The following is a 22,845-nucleotide window of genomic DNA, read 5'->3' as shown; positions in this document are numbered from 1 at the left end:
ATTATTAATTTTTAAAAAACATTGCAAAATAAGAGCAAGCAAGTCTGTCTGATTTAGAGGTGTTTTTTGTTCAATGTTTATTTTATTTCTTATTTATTTTTTTCTTTTTTGTTCTAAACTTTTCCTTTGGAAAAAAAAAATCAATCAGACTTCCGGTCCGGAATGCTTCTTGTTGTTGTTTGGATGTGAAACCTGTCAGTCATTTTATAGGTCACTGTGGAGCATGGGGGCGGAGCTTCGCGAATGGGGTGGGGTCTAGGGTGGAAAGGGGTGGTCTTAAGGTGTAAAATAAATGGGAAAAATCCCCGTTCATAACAATTTACACCAGATCTGTAATATTTTCGAGTTATTTCTGTGGAGTTATCCGGGTTTTACCACAGTCGACACTAACGATTTAGAATGATTAATCAATTAAAGAACCGTATTAACGCTGTATTGTCTCAAGATTCATAAACATTTGGATTTAAGACCAAAAGTTGAGTACGATGTCGCCGTTAGTGGAAAACAAACCACCAACAATGGGCACGTGAACATCAGAACTGGACCACGGAACAGTGGAAGAAGGTGGCCTGGTCTGATGAATCACGTTTTCTTTTACATCACGTGGATGGCCGGGTGTGTGTGCGTCTCTTACCTGGGGAACACATGGTACCAGGATGCACTATGGGAAGAAGGCGAGCCGGCGGAGGCAGTGTCCTGCTTTGGGCAATGTTCTGCTGGGAAACCTTGGGTCCTGCCATCCATGTGGATGTTACTTTGACACGTACCACCTACCTAAGCATTGTTACAGACCATGTTACACCCTTTCATGGAAACGGTATTCCCTGATGGCTGTGGCCTCTTTCAGCAGGATACTGCGCCGTGCCACAAAGCAGAAATGGTTCAGGAATGGTTTGATGACCACAACAACCAGTTTGAGGTGTTGACTTGGCCAAAATTCCAAATTCCCCAGATCTCAATCCAATCCAGCATCTGTGGGAAGTGCTGGACAAACAAGTCCGATCCATGGAGGCCCCACCTCACAACTTGCAGGACTTTGGATGTTGCAGGACTGCTAACATCTTGGTGGCAGATACCACAGCACACCTTCAGGAATCTAGTGGAGTCCATGCCTCGACGGGTCAGGGCTGTAAAAGAGTGACCAACACGATATTAAGCAGGTGGTCATAAAGTTATGCCTGATCGGTGTATTTCTCTGTAGATTGTAAATTGATGAGTTGCTATAGATCGTCGCTATAGATTGCGAGTCTGTTCCCAAAGCAGCCATGACACTACCTCCAGCATGCTTGACCGCTGAGCATTATCAAGAGCAGATTTATTCTGCACACTTTGGCCTTTTTAGTAGAGGTTTATTTGGTTCTTGAACTTTTGTGGATCATCTCTGCGTTTCTTTGGGAATTCCAGTCTGGTTCTTACTGCAGATGACTCTGCTTTGCATCTCTCTACATTTCTCATCCAAGTCTTTTGTGAGTGCTGGACTGTGATACCTTCACCTCTGCTCTGTGGACGATGTTGCTGATTCCACTGACCGTTGTTTTGGGATTTTTTTCTTACAACTGTCAATGTTTTTGTTTTTTTTTAATAGCTGACCTGTTCATCATCAGGTTGTTGGTACATTAGTGGTTTCCTTCTTTTTCCAGATTATTCTACACCGTTGTATTGGTCATGGTTAATGTTTGTGCTGTCTCTCTCTCTCTCCTCGTTCTTTAAATGGGTCTCTTTTCTCCCATAGACAGCTCTCTGGTCTTCATGTTGGTTTATCCTTTGTAGTAACACATGCAGTCTTCACAGATGGAGCTCAGGGTTTAAACCATTCAGATATAAATATGTAAATGTCAGGAACTGAAAACTGAAACTCTCCTCCATCATCATCTGTTCTTAAACACAAACATCTCAAATATACAGCAAAAACTCCTTTAGAGGGGAGTGTGTTACAGCATCTCTCTCTCTCTCTCCTTCTTCCTTCCCCTTTTCCTTCCTTTCTTTTCCTTTTCCTTCCTTCCTTCCCTCCCTCTCCTGTACCTTACCATCTCTTCTGAAGACTAATCCCAGACTCTAGTGCATTTTTATTATTAGTTTTTGTCAGTTTTAATGTAATCTTTGGTGTTGTCTAACACGATCTCTACACTCATTCATGTTATTATTTTTTCTTTTTCTGCTCTCCAGTGTAGACAACAGCGAGTACATGAGGAACGGTGACTTCCTGCCCACCCGACTACAGGCACAGCAGGACGCGGTCAATATCGTTTGTCACTCAAAGACGCGCAGCAATCCGGAAAACAATGTCGGGCTCATCACTATGGCCAAGTGAGTGTACCTGTACCTGAACTGTACCTGAATTTATATTTTAATCTGGATCATCTACAGGAAAGAGTTCATTTTTGGAATGAAAGTCGTTCACGATGTGAGAGCGAGGCTGTGAGATGCAATACACAAACACACCAGACTGAAAAGCAACACCTTCACTGCATTTCACACTGCTGTACGTTCCTGATAAAATCACCCTCTCACGCCCTTCTCCGATTTCAGCCATGTAACTGAACAAAGTCAGCATTAAAGTCTTAGAAAGTCATTTGTTTTTCCTCAGAGTGATCAAGTGATGTAAGAGCGATACACTGATGGGTTTACATTTCAGTCTGGTGCTACACTGTAATCCCAAACGTTTATGGACACCAGACCATCACACCCATACACCGACCAGACATAACATTATGACCACCTGTCTAATATTGTGTAGGTCCCCCTTTCCCTGACCCTTCAGCAGTTTGAGCAACAGTAGCTCGTCTGTAGGATCGGATCACACGGGCCAGCCTTCACTCCCCACGTGCATCAGAGAGCCTTGGCCGCCCATGACCCTGTCACCGGTTCACCACTGTTCCTTCCTTGGACCACTTTTGATAGATACTGACCACTGCAGACCAGGAACACTCCACAAGAGCTGCAGTTTTGGAGATGCTCTGATCCAGTGGTCTAGCAATCACAATTTAGTCCTTCATCAAACTCGCTCAAATCCTTACACTTGTCCATTTTTCCGACTTCTAACATCAACTTTGAGGACAAAATGTTGTCTTGCTGTCTAAGATATCCCACCCACTAACAGGTGCCATGATGAGATCATCAGTCTTATTCACTTCACCGCTTAGAATGTTATACCTGACCGGTGTATATGGATCTTCCACAAACTTAGAAGCACTACACTTTCCCTTGACTGGAACTAAGAGGCTTAATCTCTGTTCCTCTGTGCACAAAGAAAGCTTCATGAAGACATGAAGGTGTCCGGTCTGGACTGGATGTCCTCGACTTGAGTGTGATCTCACTAATGCTCTTGTAGCTGAAAGATCACTAATCCATCATCTAGTGGAGAGCCTTCAGAGAAGAGAAGAGTGGAGAACATTATAACAACAGAGGAATCTGGAATAGGATGTTCAGCAAGCGCGAGTGGGTGTGACGGTGTGGTGTCCACATACTTTTGGTCACATGGTGTATATAGGATCACGGTGACACTCGTGTCACACAACGTCCACATAACTTTTCATGAATTTAATGTGACCTGAGGTTTTGGTGAAACACATTAAATATCTATTATTTACTGATTTTAAGAGGTTTAGTATATAAATATAAAAATGTGTATCTAAAATATATATATATATATATATATGTGTGTGTGTGTGTGTGTGTGTTTTGTTTGCAGTAACTGTGAGGTCCTGACCACTCTCACACCAGACACCGGGCGCATCCTCTCCAAACTGCACGCTGTTCAACCCCGGGGCAAGATCAGCTTCTGTACTGGCATCAGAGTAGCCCATGTGAGTCTCTCTCTCTCTCTTTTCTCTCTTCTCTTTCTCTTTCTCGCTCTCTTTCTCCTCTCGTTCTCTTTCTTTTTCCTCTCCTTCTCTCTCTCTCTCTTTCTTTTTTCTCTCTGTCTCTCTCTAGCTCCCCTTCTGTTCTAATACCTTTGCAGGGGAATGTGTGTATAAAGAATAAAAGATACAACTGTACCTTACCCTTTCTTTCTTTCTTTCTTTCTTTCTTTCTTTCTTTCTTTCTTTCTCTCTCTCTCTCTCTCTCTCTCTCTCTCTGTTCTAATGCCTTTGGAGGGGAGTGTGTGTGTGGTTCTCTTTCTTTCTTTTTTTGGTGTCTACACTGTACGTGTGTGTGCGCATGCTGTTTACTTGGTTTTTGTTTATCTTTATAGTTGGCACTGAAGCACAGACAGGGGAAGAACCACAAGATGAGGATCATCGCTTTTGTTGGCAGTCCAGTGGAGGACAGTGAGAAAGACGTGAGACGCTGTTTATCTAATCAGTTTCCACACCTTTAGTCTGATCGATCAGTGAAAGTGCCAGGAAGTGGTTTTTCCGTCTTAAAACTGAAACCATCTCTCTTTCACAGCTGTTGAAACTGGCAAAGCGTCTGAAGAAAGAGAAGGTCAATGTGGATGTGATTAATTTTGGAGAGGAGGTGACTGGCTCTGGCTTTTTATTTAAATATCAATTATAAAATCCTATGTACAATATTTAAATGTAATCAATCAAATCTTCAAACTAAATTGTCTGGACATGCTGGACATTTTCCTGTTTTTATTTGTAGGAGGTGAACACTGAGAAGTTGACTGCGTTTGTAAACACTCTAAATGGAAAGGAAGGAACGGGCTCTCACCTGGTCACAGTGCCTCCTGGTCCTAGCTTGGCAGATGCGCTGCTGTCCTCTCCTATCCTGGCAGGCGAAGGTGGCACCATGATGGGTCTGGGAGCTAGTGACTTTGAGTTTGGGGTGGATCCCAGCGCTGACCCTGAGCTCGCCCTGGTAAGATTGGTGGTAAAGGGCAACCAGCTTTGTGATGTAGAGCATGTGTTTGTCCACTTTCAGTAAAGTGAAGATCGCAGATGCTTATTTGTTCCTTTTTCTGTTTCCCTTCCTCACGTTTCAGCCCCCTTGGATGCATATACAGCGAAATCAACTTAATCTTTTATTTAAGCAATATCACACTGGACAATAGGCTTTGAACATTCCTGTGAACATTTGGTCAAATTGTCTTTCACCATAATGTGTGTTTGACCAATATTTTAAGAGCAGTTCATGAATACAAATTAGTAACAAGAAAAACTAGAGATAGATCGATAGATGGATGAATAGGTAGATAGCTGGTAGATGGATGGATAGGGAGATGGATGGATGGATGGATGGATGAATAGGTATATGGATGTATGGATGGATAGATGGATGGGTGGGTGGATGGATAGGTAGATGGATGGACAGGTGGATAGACAGATGTATGGATGGACAGGTGGATAGACAGATGTATGGATGGACAGGTGGATAGACAGATGTATGGATGGATAGGTGGATAGACAGATGTATGGATGGATAGGTGGATAGACAGATGGATGGATGGATGGATGGGTGGATGGATGGATGAATAGGTATATGGATGGATAGATGGGTGGGTGGATGGATAGATGGGTGGATGAATAGGTAGATGGATGGATGGATAGGTGGATAGACAGATGTATGGATGGATAGGTGGATAGACGGGGTGGATTAATAGATAGGTGGATAGACAGATGTATGGATGGATGGATAGGTGGATAGACAGATGTATGGGTGGGTGGATGGATAGATGGGTGGGTGGATGGATAGACGGGTGGGTGGATGGATAGACGGGTGGATGAATAGGTAGATGGATGGATGGATAGGTGGATAGACAGGGTGGATTAATAGACAGGTGGATGGATAGACGGATAGATGGATGGATAGACAGATGTATGGATGGACAGGTGGATAGACAGATGTATGGATGGACAGGTGGATAGACAGATGTATGGATGGATAGGTGGATAGACAGATGTATGGATGGATAGGTGGATAGACAGATGGATGGATGGATGGGTGGATGGATGGATGAATAGGTATATGGATGGATAGATGGGTGGGTGGATGGATAGATGGGTGGATGAATAGGTAGATGGATGGATGGATAGGTGGATAGACAGATGTATGGATGGATAGGTGGATAGACGGGGTGGATTAATAGATAGGTGGATAGACAGATGTATGGATGGATGGATAGGTGGATAGACAGATGTATGGGTGGGTGGATGGATAGATGGGTGGGTGGATGGATAGACGGGTGGGTGGATGGATAGACGGGTGGATGAATAGGTAGATGGATGGATGGATAGGTGGATAGACAGGGTGGATTAATAGACAGGTGGATGGATAGACGGATGGATGGATGGATAGACAGATGGATGGATGGATGGATGGATAGACAGATTGATGGATAGGTGGATAGACGGATGGATGGATAGGTGGATAGACGGGGTGGATTAATAGACAGGTGGATGGATGGATAGGTGGATAGACAGATTTATGGATGGATAGGTGGATAGACAGATGTATGGAGGGGTGGATTAATAGACAGGTGGTTGGATAGACGGATAGATGGATGGATAGGTGGATAGATGGATGGATAGACGGGGTGGATTAATAGACAGGTGGATGGATAGACGGATAGATGGATGGATGGATAGACAGACGGGTGGATGGATGGATGGATGGATAGGTGGATAGACAGATGTATGGATGGATAGATGGGTGGATGGATAGACGGGGTGGATTAATAGACAGGTGGAGAGATGGATGGATGGATAGGTGGATGGATGGATGGATGGATGGGTGGATGAATAGGTGGATAGACGGATGTGTGGATGGATAGACGGGGTGGATTAATAGACAGGTGGATGGATGGATAGGTGGATAGATGGATAGACGGGTGGATGTATGGATGGGTGGATGGATAGACGGGGTGGATTAATAGACAGGTGGATGGATGGATGGATGGATAGACAGATGTATGGATGGATAGATGGGTGGATGGATAGACGGGGTGGATTGATGGATGGATGGATGGATGGATGGATAGACAGACGGGTGGATGGATGGATAGGTGGATGGATAGGTGGATGGATAGGTGGATAGACAGATGTATGGATGGATAGATGGGTGGATGGATAGACGGGGTGGATGGATGGATAGATGGGTGGATGGATGGATAGACGGATGGATGGATTAATAGATGGATAGATACATTATTCATCCCAATGGGAAATTTACAACTTCCAGCAGTATCCACAAACATAAATACTAAAAAAGATGTTAGTGGAGGAGACATCATCGACTCAGAAAAAAACCATATGGTTCATTTTAGAATAGCAGAATCCATTTTAACAGAACGAGTAGTGTTTAAACTACAGAAGGATTAAACCTCTTGCGTACGTCTCTCTCTCTCTCTCTCTCTCTCTCAGGCTCTGCGTGTGTCCATGGAGGAACAGAGGCAGCGTCAGGAGGAGGAGGCTCGGAGAGCGGCTGCCCAGTCAGCTGCTGAAGCAGGAATCACCACTCCTACTGCTGATGGTAAGATACACCTATGACCACAAGTTCAGCATGAGTTAATCAATAAATAGTGTGTTTATTAAAATACGATGTTGTATTAAACAAAACCCCACTACATATTTCCATGTCTTACTAGCCAGCATCTTATTTCAAATGATCAGTGGAAATCTCACTCAGTGAAGAGAGTACATGCTCTGCTTCTGTTCTGTTAGACTTCACACATCTTTGTTTCCAGAATCGGAGGAAGCTCTGCTGAAGATGTCCGTGTCTCAGCCTGAGACCGGTGTGACATCACTGCCAGACTTCAGCAGCATGACTGAGGAGGAGCAGATTGCTTATGCTATGCAGATGTCCCTGGCTGGAGGAGGTTTGTTGTCACTTTGGATTCATATATGGATATAAACTGGTTTCCAGCAAGTGAGTTCAAAAAGTCTAGGCTTATTTGAAAAAAACTCTTAACAACTTAAGACTGGTCACTGCTAGACTCTTAAATTAGTTTGTCACCTTCACACTATAACAGGTGTGTGGTATTCATTAGAGCAGTGGTGGTTCAAGTGGTTAAGTCTCTGGGTTGTTGATTGGAGGATCAGGGTTCAAGCCCCACCACCACCAAGCTGGGCAATTGAGCAAGACCCTTAACCCTCCCTGATCCAGGGGTGCTGTATCATAGCTGCCCCTGCATTATGTTGTGCTGTAATGTGTGTGTGGTGATGATAAAAGCTTCTTGCCTTCAGTTCTTCTTCTTCTTCTTCTTCTTCTTCTAAAGCTCTAGATGATATTGACTGCATAAGACGACCAAAATTAAAACATGAGTAAAAACTAATAATAGACACTTCAGTTGAAATTACAGTTCAGAATTGAATGTTAAATATAAAGATGTACCCCTGTGTATAATTATTACACCGTTATCCAGTCAGCCAATTGCGTGGCAGTATCACAATGCATACAATCCTGCAGTTTATCGGTCAGGAGTTTCATGTTCACATCAGAAGTCAAAAAAAATGTGAACGTGGATTTTATACAGGGCGTCTAATTCGATTCCTGTTCACGTTACAGAATTTGGCGAGTCGATGGACACGGGAGCTCCGATGGACACGGCCGAATCGGCAAAGGTAAAAGCACCCGAAACCTACTGCACACAATGGACATCGTCTCAAAGCAGCTTTATAGAACATAAGAAACATAGTACAAAAGTCCTAGATTAATGTTAGACAAAAAGAGAAGCCTGAGGTAACTCCCTGAGATGGTATGGAGGAAGAAACCTTGAGAGGAACCAGACTCAAAAAGGGAACCTCATCCTCATTTGGGTGACACCGGAGATACGTGATGACTACATCAAGCTAAACTGTATTCTGATGTAACATAAACCTACCGAAAATGTACTAGTGTTTTTTTTTAAATGAAATATTTGTAAGTAAACTTTGTGATCGAAAACCGATCATGGTGACCATGACATGGGAGATAATGTTTTGAGAAGCTGCAGGTATGCATGATGGAATTGTTCGGATATAATTATGGAAAACATTTTTAATATGGAAACCTGTAGGACAGGGTTGTTTTGTGTCTGACCTGGAAACCTCTGGTGCAGATGTATTTAAACTGTATTTAAAGAATTTCAGAAGGGTGAAAAAATGTAATTCTTTTACACGACCGTATCAGACCCGCCAAACTTTCACTGCATTAAGTGCTTCCAATTTGAACATACTCCAAAATACATTTTTTGAAAGATATTAATTGATGCTCTTTGGAAGCCCTGACCCTTCCTCTGTCTCACACAAGTTTTGGCCCATGCTCTTAGAGCTTTATGCACTGATGAGGCTCCTGTTCTTAGAGTCTACGTAAAAGAAAAACGTTTTGAGTTCAGCTAAACGGTTCTGACAGAAATTGTGCCTTATTTCCACTTAACAGAGTTCTAGACTGATGGTGTCCTCAGTCTGTGCCCTAGCGAACCTATGATAGGAATCTGCCAAATAGTGTTCGCCTTAACACTATAAAAGTGATTGTATCGGTCAGTCAACACCAGTTGTTTTCTTTTCTTTACTGCACTGGTCAGTGCTCAGACACAGACAGTTTGAGCAGCAGTCCTGAGGAAAATGTCTGCTGGCTAGAAAGTTAACTGTGCTGTTCATGTAGCAATCATGTGCATATGGCCAAAGGTATGTGGACACCTGACCATCACACACACATTGTTCCTTCCCGAAACTTTTGTATACTATAACAGTACAATTTCCCTTCATGGGAACTAAGAGCTCCACCTGACCTCCTAACCCAACATCAATGTCTGATCTCAGTAATGAACTAGTGACTGAGTCACGCTACATCTAGTGGAAAGCCTTCCCAGAATAGTGCAGCTCATTATAACAGCAACAACAGGAGGACCAACACTATATTAGGGCCCAAGGGATTTAGATGTTCAACAAGTACACCTGGTTGTGATGGTCAGGTGTCATCATAGTGCAGGGGTGTCCATTCTTATCCACAAACGGCCAGTGCAGGTTTTCATTCCAACTGAGCAGAAGCCACACCAGATTAAACAGGTGGAATCAGGTGTGCTTGATTGGAATGAAAACCTGCACTCACGCTGGCCTTTTGTGGATAAGATTGGACAACCCTGATATAGTGTGCCTAGTTTAGGTTCGTTATTGTTAGTAATAAAGATAAAAAATTGTTTTAAGGTGGTCATTTGTATTCACTGTGGCTTTGGAGACAGAAACATGCAAGCTAATGGTGAAAGTACCCTATTGTCTCTCTTGTCCTTTGACCCTTATTCATAAAATATTTTCTCGTTACCAACAGGAGGAGGACGACTACGATGTAATGCAGGACCCAGAATTCCTCCAAAGTGTACTAGAGAATTTGCCAGGTGTGGACCCCAACAACGAGGCCATCCGCAACGCCATGGGCTCCTTAGCTTCTCAGAGCGGAACCAAGCCAGACGGCAAAAAGGATGAGGAGAAGAAGAAATGATCCCTGTAGACAGTATCATAACCAGATAGACATGTCCTTTGATGAAAAAAAATAAAATAAAATGGAAAAAAAAATCCTCACAACCAAAACGGGCAGTGAGACAGATGCATATATATCCACAAGGTCCTGTAGTCACATGTGTATGAATGAATGAATGATGGGTGACGCATTCTGAAGCATTGGATCTGTACTAATTTGCCCAAGATATTCATTGGCAAAGCCAGTACCTCAATTTCACACAGCTTGCATATAATCTGTTTCTCTTGTGGTTGCTTGCTATCCATGTTCATAGCAATTTCTTTTCTGTTTCCATTAAAACAAGTTTGTTTAAGAATACTGCAAATGTTCCCCTTTGGTTCTTTTTGCTTCCCCACCCAATGGTTTTAAATTTTTTTTTAAAGGAATTAATTTTCTTCTGCATTTATCAGCCAACTCATCACGCAAATTACATTTCCAATAGTGTTTCCAATCTAGAGTTACTGCAAACTGCTATTGCTAGAAAAATATTTCTTGTTGATTTAACACCTTCACACAGTGAAGTATATAAGTAGTTTTTTATTAAACATCTCAACAAAGGCTCAATGTAAGACTATCGTAAAGGATTTAAACAAAAATTGTCTTCACCAATTAGTGTACATTCAATCATGATCATGTAATATAAAATACAAGATGGCATTTTTGCATAAAATTTCCAGTGCAGGTCTACATAACCCTGTAAAGCACAACAGGATGAGATGATTAAAAGTTTGTAAACAATCTTTTTTTTAATTACTTTGTTTCCGATAAATACAGACAGTAAAGGCCACGGCTTTATGAGAAGGAACAAATATGGGCTGGTTAAAAGTGACGAGGTCATTTTAAGGCACAGGAGCAGCAACTTTTCTGTATCTGAAATTTGCAAGAGTTGAAAGAGTCTTCCTCTTTCAGAGACGACTCTAAACGTATCGATTACCTAATGCGTGTAGTAAATAATGTTCATATAATCCTATAGCACTGTCTATCTTTTCAGAGCAGTCTGCACATTCGAAGGTCTCGTCCTGTATTTCACCTGTATTTTCAGCAGCCTGCCCGGTGGTGGCTGGTCCCATTAAGAATACACTGGTTTCGTAAAACTCAATCATTTGGCTACTGTTGCCCTGGAGATGATCAGTTACAGTATCCATGTGAGAATCTCCAGAATTCAGAGACTGATTAGATTCTTGGCTTGGAGGTTGGTGCATAATTTCCGTTCCAGTATATTCCTCAGAACTCTGTCCAGTTCCAGAAACCGGGTCAGTGCTGGCTTCCTGTGGGATGTCCTTATCCTCACCTGGATCTAGATTAACGACTGGGGTACGTTTTACCTTGCTTGAACTACGAGGTGGTACATACAGCTTATCTGGGTGGGGGTATTTAAAAAGGCTCTCCTTTGGAATGGCATCAAGGTCAAGAGTTGATAGCAGAGACCTTCTAGTAGTAGACTGTGTGCCTCCAAGGATAACTGAGGTAGATTTACTTCTTTGGGTAGAACGCACTCGACTCTTTAAATCTCTGGTATGACATATCTGATGAGCATAGAGTAGATCCCCCTTGGAGAAGCTGCTCTTACATATATTACACTTGTGTAGAAATGTTAATGGCTCCGACGGGATGGAAGGGAGGAGGCTGGCAGAATGATTATGAGTATTCAAATGTTCCTGTAGACTTTTGCTATTTGAAAATGAGAGATTGCATGGAAGGCACTGGTGAGACCTGGTGCCATTGTGAAGGAGACTGTGCTTAACCAAGTTTGTCAAATTACTAAAGCTTCTGGAACAAACGTCACACCGGAACTTTCGTGTCGGTCGATGAAAATCACATCGGTGAACATGCAAGCCTTCTTCACAAGCAAAGGTTTGGGGGCAAAGTGGACAAGCGTAGGGTCTTTCCTCTGCGTGGTTCAGAAGGTGCATTCTATATGCACTAAAGAAGTTAAATTGGACGTTGCACTGCGAACAAGTATAGCGACGGCCTTTGCGACGATGAATCCGTTGGTGCAACCAGAGTTTGTTCCACCTTTCAAATGAGTGGCCACAATGTCGACAGGTGTATCTAAAAGCAGGGGCATGTGTCTGCATGTGAAGAGACAAAGTCCGGTATCGCTTGTACCTCTGACCACAACGTGAGCACTTAAACCTCCAAAGAGTTGGTCTTTCAACATCTTCCAGAGAATTGGCACAAGTCATCACAGAAGGTGTGGGTGATTGAGGTAACAGAGGCACAGTTTCAAGCAAATGTGAAGCATTTACAAACTCAGAGGACTCAGGCGCAGGGAATTCCGTCTGCAGATTATTAGTTTGGGAATTCTTGTGAAAGTGGCCAGCACTTGACAGAGAATCGCTTTTGGAAGTCTCTCTCTGATCAGTTTGTGAATTATCCTTTAAGTCAGCACATTTTCTGGGGTCACTACTCAAGATTTGAGAAAATGAAGAAGCACAAGCCACCTCCTCCCCACTTACCTGACAACATTCCCTGCAATGAACATTCACTACAGAATTGTTTTCATAGCTCTGCCCACAAGCAAAGCAAAGATAGGGTGGAGAATCTGTGTGGGTTTGAAGGTGAAGAGTATATTGACACCATGTCTGATAGAGCTGTTTGCATATTTGGCACTTGAAGAACACTGGTGTACTGACTTGACCATCAACTCCATAAGTGACTAGAAAGCCCTCGATATTGTAATTCTTTTCAGTTACATCTTGTTTCTGTTTGCATAGTTTAGAAATTTGATGCACCCTCAGTGCAGGAAGATCAGAGAATGCACAACCACAATGAAAACAAGAGAACGGTGTCTCTCCTGTGTGTTTTCCAGAATGCTTTTTCAGAGCCTTGATCCGATTAAAACCTTTGCCACAAATGGAGCAAGCGTAAGGTTTAACTGGCCAGTGGGTCTTCTCATGGACTACTAGCTGTGAAGCTGTCCAAAATTCTTTTCCACAAGTCTTACAGGATATGAACTTATCCCGGTCATGTTTGTGATTTTTCTGCACATATCTGTTGTTAACTTTGTTATTAATGTCGAAAATTACGCCCTTTCCATGAGAAGGGTCTCTTAAAAGGGCATTAGGTTCACTGTCTTGTAGTCTTGGTTCATTATTTTGCTTGGAGATCTTTACATGAGTTGTTAAATGAGCTACCAAATTCCCTTTTTCAGAGAATTTTTTTCCACAGCATGGATACGGCCAAGACACAGACTGGACATGGACATTTCTATGGGATCTGAGTTTGAACAGCTGAGCAAAGTTCTTGCCACAGAGTTCACATCTGTAAGGTTTTGCGCCTGTATGAATACGCTGATGAGCAGTATATGCAGAGATATGACGGAAGGTTTGACGACAGAACTTACAATTGATATATTTCTTTGCAATTTTTCTATTCTTAACAGCATCAGCTACTGCACACGAGTCCTTATTTAGTCCAGTCATGTAGTCCGCATCACAATACTGTGTAAATCTGTCTACTTTCTGAATTAGAGGAGGTTTAAGTGAAATTGCATTTGTTCCACATAGTGGATTTTTATCCGTTTCTGATAATTCTTCCAGTTGGCTATCGGATGCTTTCACACTCATAGCCGTTAAGGGATTTCTCGACCTTTCATCCTTTACACTTTTGTTAAATGCATTGGCAATGCAGAAATGGAGTCCTGCACTGTTAATAGTGGACTGCAGAGACAACTCGAAAGCTGCATCATCATTTAGCTCAGTGCTGTGAGCTTCCTCAGCAGGTGTTTTTAGTAGTGTATTACTAGTATTTGATTGGAGATCCTTTGCACTGCTTTGAGCCATGACGTCATGCTTCTCACCATGTATCTCAGTTTTTAACGGGTCTTCAAAACAACCCAATAATCTGTTCATTTCGTTCGACCCCTTTTGATTTGGCTGTGGACCTGAAGACGTCTGGAATACCTGACTGATGTGATGCCGGAACATCTGACGTGACTTCACACGCCATCTGTAGTCAGTAAATAAAGCCAGATGTTTGGCTTTCCTGCTTTTCTGCCATGTATCTTGTAAATGTTTTATTTCTGTCTTTGTTTTGATCTTTTTCAAATCCCTAGAAAATTTCCCAGAATCAGCAGTGTTGTTCTCGGAAGGTTCCTGAATTGTTGAAAGCACTCTGGTCATTTTCAGTAGTTTTCTTTTTTTTAAGAAGTGCCAAACTCTTTTTTTTATTGTAACAGGAGTACTGATGCTAACAAAGGAAGTCTCACAACTGGGATCAATTTTATGTTCATTCTCTGCAAAGGGAGTTGAATCCTCCTGGTAGGGCTCTGCTTGGGTTGTTTCTTTCACAAGGAAATCAGCAGGTGTTTGTGGACTCCTGATGTTTACTTCAGATTTTCTCTCTTTACTTGCATTCTCCAAGCTGGAAACACAGATCATGGTCTCAGGGTTTGGGCTAACAGTCGAAGAGTGTGATTGACCCAGGAAATTATTATGAGCAATAGTATCATCAGAGCTGTCTCCAACTTTTAGAACATTCTGAGTAATTATTTGGCCATTATCTGTCTCTCCGTCAGTGTTACTTATTATCAGTGAGGTATCGTGTGTATCAGATGATAAAAGCTCACGTGAAGAGTGACTTTGACTACAGGTAGATGTGTCATACGACATTTCTGACCCTCCATGTTCTTGTTTGTTCACCACTTTGCAAGAGCTTTGAGTGGCAGTGGTTAGAAAGTCTGGATTTCTTGTTGCGCACTTCACATTTGTTTCGCTGGTGGTGGATTCCTCTTTTTCAGGCCGTGAATTAGACACGTCACTCTTTGTCCAAGTATCTGAGATTTCCATTGATGTTTGCAAATGCTCCATAGTGTTGAGTGTTAAAGGATTCTTTTTTTCAATGTTATCTTGTTTACTATCAGAGGTAGATGAATATACAGGAATTGGTTCAGCAGAGGTAGTGTCAAACGTCAAATGATGACTAGGTATGCTGAAATGTCTGTTAGTTTGGCTATCCATACATTTCCTGGCACTGACATTTGTACAAGATTGTTCATCTTCTTTGGATGTTCTATGAAAACTATAATGAGCTTGTCTCAAAACTGAGATATCCTTTTCATTCCCATTACTGTTTGACGTGGTAACAGAAACACAGGACATGTGTTCTTTCACATTTGTAGCATGCTTCTCCATTTTGGATCTGACTGGACTTAACTCATTTGACAAACAGGGTCTTCTGGGAAAATATGTCTCCTCTGTAGTTTTACTCTGTGCTAAAGAGCAAACCTCAGTGGAATCATAAAATCCCAGTGATGAGCACCGCTTAATTATCTTGCAACTGGTCTCAATGGGCACCTTGTCATTTAATGATGAGCCATCAAACAGGGGATCCAAGTATTGGGCATCTGTCTGCAAAGGGAAAAAGAACATCAAATAATTATCAGTTTAATTACATTTTAAATTAACACAATTAGCTACAGTTATACAAGTAACTTATTTCATGGCTTCTGAAGACTCCACCTTCAGGGCAGGGGACAAGACGGCCTTAAGAACAGCAAGGGCCAAATTTTCCTGAGCTTTCAGAGAGGCAAGGAGAGGCCCAGAGAATCAACCGCCACTTCCTGGACAGTGGAGACACCCGGCGCATGTGGCAGGGCATCAAGGCGAACACTGACTACAGGACAACTTCACCTGCCTATGACAGTGACATCTCCCTCGCAGATGTACTGAATGACTTCTACGCTCGGTTTGAGGTGCAGAACAATGTAGTGCTGAGGAATACTCTGTCTAACATGGCTAATGTGAGAAGAACTCTTTAGAGTTAACCCATGGAAGTCTGCTGGACCAGACAACATTCCTGGTAGAGTGCCAATGCCATTGTTCCTATGTGCCTCAAGACCTCTACCATCATCCCTGTGCCAAAAAAGTCTATGGTTTTCTGCCTGAATGACTATCATCCTGTCACACTCACACACATTGTGATGATATGCTTTGAGAGGCTCATCATGAGGCACATCAAGACCCAGCTACCACCCTCACTGGAACCCAGGCAGTTTGCATATTGTCCAAACCACTCCATGGACGATGCCATCATCACAACCCTTCATCTAGCCCTCACAAACCTGGACAATAGAGACACATATGTACAAATGCTGTTCATAGACTTCAGATCAGCATTCAATACAATCATCCCTCAGGACCTAATTGAGAAGCTGAGCCTGCTGGGCCTGAACATCTCCCTTTGCAACTGGATCCTGGACTTCCTGACTGGGAGACCTCAGTCAGTCCATATCGGGAATAGCATCTCCAGCACCACCACATTGAGCACTGGAGCCCCTCAGGGCTGTGTGCTCAGCCCACTGCTGTTCACTTTGCTAACTCACAACTGTGCAGCAATGCACAGCTCAAAGCACATCAAGTTCACATACAGAGAGGAGGTGCAACAACTAACAGCCTGATGAAGAGCCAAGAACCTGTCTCTGAACATTGACAAAACTAAAGAGATGGCTGTTGACTTTAGGAGAGCACAGAGCGAGCATTGTCTCCTGAACATCAGCAGATCCTCCGTGGAGATCGTCAAGACCACCAAATTCCTTGGTGTCTATCTGGCGGAGAACTTCACCTGGTCACTCAACACCGGCTCCATCACCAAGAAAGCCCAGCACCACCTCTACTTCCTACAGACGCTGAGGAAAGCCCATCTCCCTCCCCCCATCCTGATCATGTTCTACAGAGGGCCATTTGAGAGTGTCCTGAGCAGCTGCATCACTGCCTGGTTTGGGAATTGCACCGTCTCGGATCACAAGACCCTACAGCATATAATGAGGGCAGCTGAGAAGACCATTAGAGTCTCTCTCCCCTCTATCACGGACATTTACACCACACGCTGCATCCGCAAAGCCAACAGCATTGTGGACGACCCCACACACTCTTCACCCTCCTGCTGTCTGGAAAGAGGTACCGAAGTATTCAGGCCCTCACAACCAGACTGTGTAATAGTTTCTTACCTCAAATCATCAGGCTCCTCAACATCCAGAACTGAACTGTTTCAAACTTGAACTCAAACACTCAATTCAACTGAATATGTCTGTAGCATCACTTATAATATAAACATTTCAAACTGCCACCAACTGCTGCTATTACAGAAGTGTATATGTTTACAAGAACCCTCTTTGTTTACAGTTCTATTATTTTTGCACGTTGTACTGTGGAACATATTATACAGAATGTATACTGGCCAGTGCTATTTTGTGTATGTGTCCTGTAGTGTTTTATTTTGTATTGTCTCTCTTTTTGCCTTGCCCTATTTGCACTAGGTTGCATGCGATGCACTTTATATGGCTAGGACAACTTACTTTTAGTCCTTAGCTCTTTTTTGTTTTATTAGCACCATGGTTCTGGAGAAACGTGGTTTTTGTTTCACTGTGTACTGCGTCAGCTACATATGGTTGAAATGACGATAAAAGCTTCTTGACTTGACTTCTTTTTTAAATCAAATCATAACCCACCCTCTGTTGGAAAACTTGACCTGATAAAATAATCGCAGTTGGCTCTTATCCTTTTAGTTAAATTCCTTCTTCTTTCTACATCTGACTTGTTATCTACAGGATCGATATTGTTCGTTACAAATTGTTCTGGATTCAGTTGGAGGTTCATCAGTGGGGTTCCACACATGTCTGCTAACAGACCCTGCTGCAGTTCCATCCCATTACTCATCTCTAAAGCCTCTTTGATCACAGATGTCCACATGGATGGGTTGTCACTTTGCAGGTTCCGATATAAGAAACAAAGCCAGTTGCCTTTTATTAAGGTATCTAGCCAACCTGTCATCTGTTAGTGCTCAGATCAAGAAGCAGGAAAGCAGGAAACCAGAAAATCATCCCATAATACACAACACCTTAAACAGGGGATGGGCAGCTTGAACAGCAGCTTGAAACACTCTGGCCATTCTCATGTGACCGGTTCTCATCAGTTTTATCTGCAACACTGTCGTACACTGGATGTCTTTTTGTTTTCACACCATTATGTGTATTGTCGTGTGAACATCCCAGTAGGTCAGAGGTTTCTGAAATACTTAAACCACCCCAACTGGCACCAATAACCTTCTACCATACCAAGTCACTCAGATCATTCTGATGTTTGATATGAAAATGATCTAAAACTCCCGACCGGCTTGTACATGATTTGATGCATTTCAGTTGCACTGCACAAATAGTTGATTGGATAGTTGCATGAATGAGTAGCCATACAAGTGTTTATGGAAAGAAAAAAAAAAGTAGGTGATAAACGTGTATAATATTTATTTACCTGTTGTTGTATAGCAGCAGGGAAGTGGTCAGTCACAGAATTGTACATGTTGCTCATCACTGACTCTTTTCTTTCTATAGAGTCCTCTGGAATGTTGAGCAAACTGCCCATACTTGGACACGTTGTTCCGGATGGTACTTCCTGGCAATCTGGGGAAAAATCCCTTGAGGCATTATGTGTGGATGTTGATGATGCAACTTCAGACCCAATTTCTTGTATCCTTGAAACGGGCCCCTAAAAACAGTATATGAAATTTTAAAGAAAAGATACAACACCTAAAACGTGTCATATTCAGTATTCATAAAATAAAAATAACAATTCTTCACAGACACCTTGTTAGGGACATCTCCATCCCATCTTCCACCACAACTTCCCTCGGTGATGACTTTTCCATATTGGATATAAAGTTCATTAGTATTAGCCAGTGCTTGACCTGGTGTATTATCTGCTCCTCCATGGCTAAGCTCACCATCGGCAGTCCAAGAGCCATCCATATTTTTTTTTACCACTCTGACTTAACTTTTTGTTCCATCTGCATGGCAAAAGAAAAACCAGAACAAAAGCATTAATCAAAGTGCAAGATAGTAAAGTGATTAGGTTACACCTCTTAAGATAAGATAAAATACAATAATGCCATCTAGTGGCTGTTGTTAGGAGAGTCCAATCTTGTGGCATAGCCAGTATCGTCTCCATACTTTATAAGGAATCTAAGAAGCCAGACTGTTTTTCAGAATGGGACACAAGCATCCGGTCATTCAGCAGGATCAATCACATGTCTATGACCTTATGTATGAGAAACATGACCAATAACACTCATTCGAGTGAGTTACATTGCCCTGTGATTGGGGCGGTGGTAGTTCAAGTCTCTGGGTCATTGAATGGAAGATCAGGGATCAAGCCCCAGCACTGCCAAGCTGCCACTGTTTGGCCCTCGAGCAAGGCCCCCAGTCCACCCTGCTCCAGGGGCGCTGCATCATGGCTGACCCTGTGGTCTGACCCCAACCCCCAAGGATGGATTATGTGAAGAAAGAATTTCACTGTGCAGTCATGTATATGTAACAAATAAAGACAACTTACATGACGAGCAGTTTGAAAACCTAGGTGACTTCATGGGTCTTGGGACTTCAAATTATCCCTCACCCTCCCCAGACGGTTGACCATTTGACTGACATTTGACCTAATTGGTGAGAAAATGGGGGATAAATTGTATTTAAAAAAAACAAAACAGTTTATTTTATTAAGCATATGCGGGCCATAAATCATGACAATGTTAGAAAATGTTAGAAAAATGTGCTTACTAATGTGCTCATTTAGACTATAGGCTGATTTGCCTTTATTCCGCCTGACTAATAACAGAACACATGCTGAATTGATATTATTATTATTTTCTTAATTTTGCTCTAATGTACTTTTGTTTTCACAGAACCTAGGACAAATTACATATAGACATGGAATTATAATGTTCATGCAATTATTTATGCTCAAATAATCTGACCTCTAATAAACTAATGGTCATTTGCTGTTCCAAATACATTATATTAAATTACACACAGAATCTGCCAAAATTAATTAATGATAGAATGGTGGGACGGGGATTTGGTGTTCATGAATCAGGGGGAAATGGATCTGTTTTTCTGCACATTTAAGGAAAGGGCATTTTTCTGAATTATGAGTTCTAATCTTTAGTCAAGTGTGGTAATATTCTACCAAAAAACAGTGGCTTGTGAGGTTTAAGGAGCCTTGTACTGTCGTTGTAAACTGGAATTCTTTCACCAGACTCGTGAAAATTGGAATAAAACTGCTCGTGAAGATGCTCCAGAGGATGGCACTAATGTGCAGCCAGCAAATATGGCTGCAGGGCTTGTATTTTTTATTATTAACAGTATTTTGTGAGCATTTATTATTCATACTCAGCCAATAATAAGTATAAGGCATTATGAAAATGACAAACTGTAATGCTGTAACATAATATTGCAACATGAAGGCCTACATTTTCTTTTAATTAATGGATAATAGAAACATAACTTAGCTACAACACACTGGGTAAATTATTTGATATTATCATTAGGTTTTTAAATTATGATTTCATATATTTTAAAGTGAGATTAAGAATTTTAAAAATCATCTTTCTTGTGTCCTGGATAGCAGGAAACTGTAATGCTACATATACAGGAGAGGTTTTTGTTTTGTTTGTTTGTTTGTTTGTTTTTCAGGTACACCATGCATGATATAAATAAATAAAATATATAAATATATTATAAAATATATAAAAACATGTACAAACATTTTTTGTAGATACACTGATAAAAATGGCTGGGAATTTATTTTTCATTAAAATTCAGAATGTTAGGAGAAAATAAAGTATATTTAAGATAAGATAATTTTATTAATCCAGCAGGAAATTCTTTAGCCAGAGACTGCTTCAGATTACAAGAAAAATAAATCTAAATGAAAAATAAATGAAATAATCTATATATACATAGTGTATTCAAAAAATACAAAATGCTTGCATGACTTTTAGTGTATTTTATATTATAGTTTTTATTTAAATTATTTCTTATATTTGTATATTCTAGTTTAAAACATTTGTATTTAGATTATTTCTTATACTTTATATTCTGGTTTCCCGTTTTATTTAAATTATTTGTTATATGTTTATATTCTAGTTTAACATTTTTAAAAAATTATTCCTTCTATTTTTATATTCTAGTTTAAGATTTTTTATTGAAACTATTTCTTCTATTTTTTAGATTCTAGTTTTACACTTCTATTTAAATTATTTCTTACATTTTTACGTTCTAGTTTCACATTTTTATTTAAATTATTTATTGTATTTTTAGATTCTAGTTTTACATTTTTATTTAAATTATTTCTTATATCCTAGATTTACATTTTTATCTACATTACTTCTTGTATTTAATATTCTAGTTTAACGTTCTTGTTTAAATTATTTCTTATATTTTTATATTCTAGTTTTACATTTTTATTTAAACTGTATTTTCTTAAATTTTTATATTCTAGTATTACATTTTTATTTCCATCATAGGACAGCCGTAAAGAACATTTCCCTACATGTGGTACTCTGTTTATTGAAATTATACGTATATTACATTATATGAAATTATATTATATGTATGTAACAAATAAAATTGTGCCTTATGTCTTATGGAGGATTTCTTGTGATGTATCAGTGTTTACTTGGGAATGGTCTGTCTTGACTCGTCCTAACTCTATGGAATAAACATTACAGTGACTATGAAGCACTTTTCCACTGCTGGGTTTAGATCTGTAGGGTTTATTACAAGCCTAGTGACTTAAATAAAAGTACTTCACACAGCAGGGCAACTTTATCTCTTCCTGTGACCAAACTGCAATAACGCACAACACACACACACACACACACACACACACACACACACACAACAATAAACTGATAAGCCTTCTGTAAGCATGCTGCTTTAGCTGAACTCACACACACACACACACACACACACACACACACACACACACACCGCTTTACTCATTCAATCCGCTTTTCTCCAAACATGTAGAGAGAGAGCTGCAGAAGAAACTTCTCTCAGGTGTACTCACCTCGGCTTTCTCACAATCGTCACCTAAACAATTCAGAATGGAAAAAATATTCCTCTGTTTTGCGTGAAATGAACTGAATATTTCCTCTCCGAAGCACAATATCCGCCAAACCGGAAGTGAGTGACTTTCGAAGAAACTCAAGATACTACGCCACCTGAGGTCAGAGTGAGGGATACCACCGGTCTTCTCTACGAGTCAGTTGAATGTAGTGGCCGAAGGCTGGCCAGATTTAGTCCGTCTTTGCTGTTATAATAACCTACACTCTCTGGAAAGGCTTTTCCACTGGATTTTGGAGCATGGCTGTAGAGATATGTGTTCAGAGAGCCAGAAGAGCATCAGGCATTGATGCTGTATGAGGAGAGACTGACTTATGGTCAGGGTTTCATCCCAGTGGTGTTCCGTGGGGTTGAGGTCAGGGATCTGTACAGGACGCTCAAGTTCTTGCACTTTAAGCTTGGCAAACCATGTCTTGATGGAGCTTCGGGCATTTTAGTTCAAGAGAAGGGAAATTGTATGGCCACAGCATCCAAAGACATTCTGGTTAAACATACAGGTGTTTAAAAAAAGTAAATAAATAAAAATAAATTGTAAAAAATAAAGAAATAATAATAATAATAATAATAAT

The 22,845-nt window shown here is 41.1% G+C and overlaps 2 protein-coding genes across 2 annotated transcripts in view; one reads left to right on the top strand and one right to left on the bottom strand.

The window, feature by feature from the left end:
- Positions 1-10,698, top strand: part of psmd4a (proteasome 26S subunit ubiquitin receptor, non-ATPase 4a) — an 11,386-nt gene extending 688 nt beyond the window's left edge. The window contains exons 2-10 of the mRNA XM_058405035.1: positions 2,167-2,307; positions 3,692-3,806; positions 4,196-4,282; positions 4,393-4,461; positions 4,591-4,806; positions 7,308-7,416; positions 7,631-7,762; positions 8,452-8,507; positions 10,192-10,698. Of these exons, the coding sequence (XP_058261018.1) occupies positions 2,167-2,307; positions 3,692-3,806; positions 4,196-4,282; positions 4,393-4,461; positions 4,591-4,806; positions 7,308-7,416; positions 7,631-7,762; positions 8,452-8,507; positions 10,192-10,362 (1,096 nt within the window). The 3' untranslated portion in view covers positions 10,363-10,698. The remainder of the gene's footprint in view (positions 1-2,166; positions 2,308-3,691; positions 3,807-4,195; positions 4,283-4,392; positions 4,462-4,590; positions 4,807-7,307; positions 7,417-7,630; positions 7,763-8,451; positions 8,508-10,191) is intronic.
- Positions 10,699-10,928: 230 nt separating this feature from the next.
- si:ch73-347e22.4 (uncharacterized) lies at positions 10,929-22,342 on the bottom strand. The gene is made up of 5 exons (XM_058405034.1): positions 22,221-22,342; positions 19,707-19,806; positions 18,962-19,161; positions 18,630-18,863; positions 10,929-15,731 (listed from the first exon to the last, which is right to left on the bottom strand). The coding sequence occupies exons 3-5, from the start codon at positions 19,121-19,123 to the stop codon at positions 11,298-11,300; spliced, it is 4,830 nt and encodes a 1,609-aa protein (XP_058261017.1). The 5' UTR covers positions 19,124-19,161; positions 19,707-19,806; positions 22,221-22,342; the 3' UTR covers positions 10,929-11,297.
- Between the last annotated feature and the right edge of the window lie 503 nt (positions 22,343-22,845).

The sequence above is a fragment of the Hemibagrus wyckioides genome, linkage group LG12 (assembly GCF_019097595.1).
Source record: "Hemibagrus wyckioides isolate EC202008001 linkage group LG12, SWU_Hwy_1.0, whole genome shotgun sequence".
Lineage (NCBI taxonomy): Eukaryota > Metazoa > Chordata > Actinopteri > Siluriformes > Bagridae > Hemibagrus > Hemibagrus wyckioides.
This window is presented reverse-complemented; position numbering and strand designations above follow the sequence as displayed.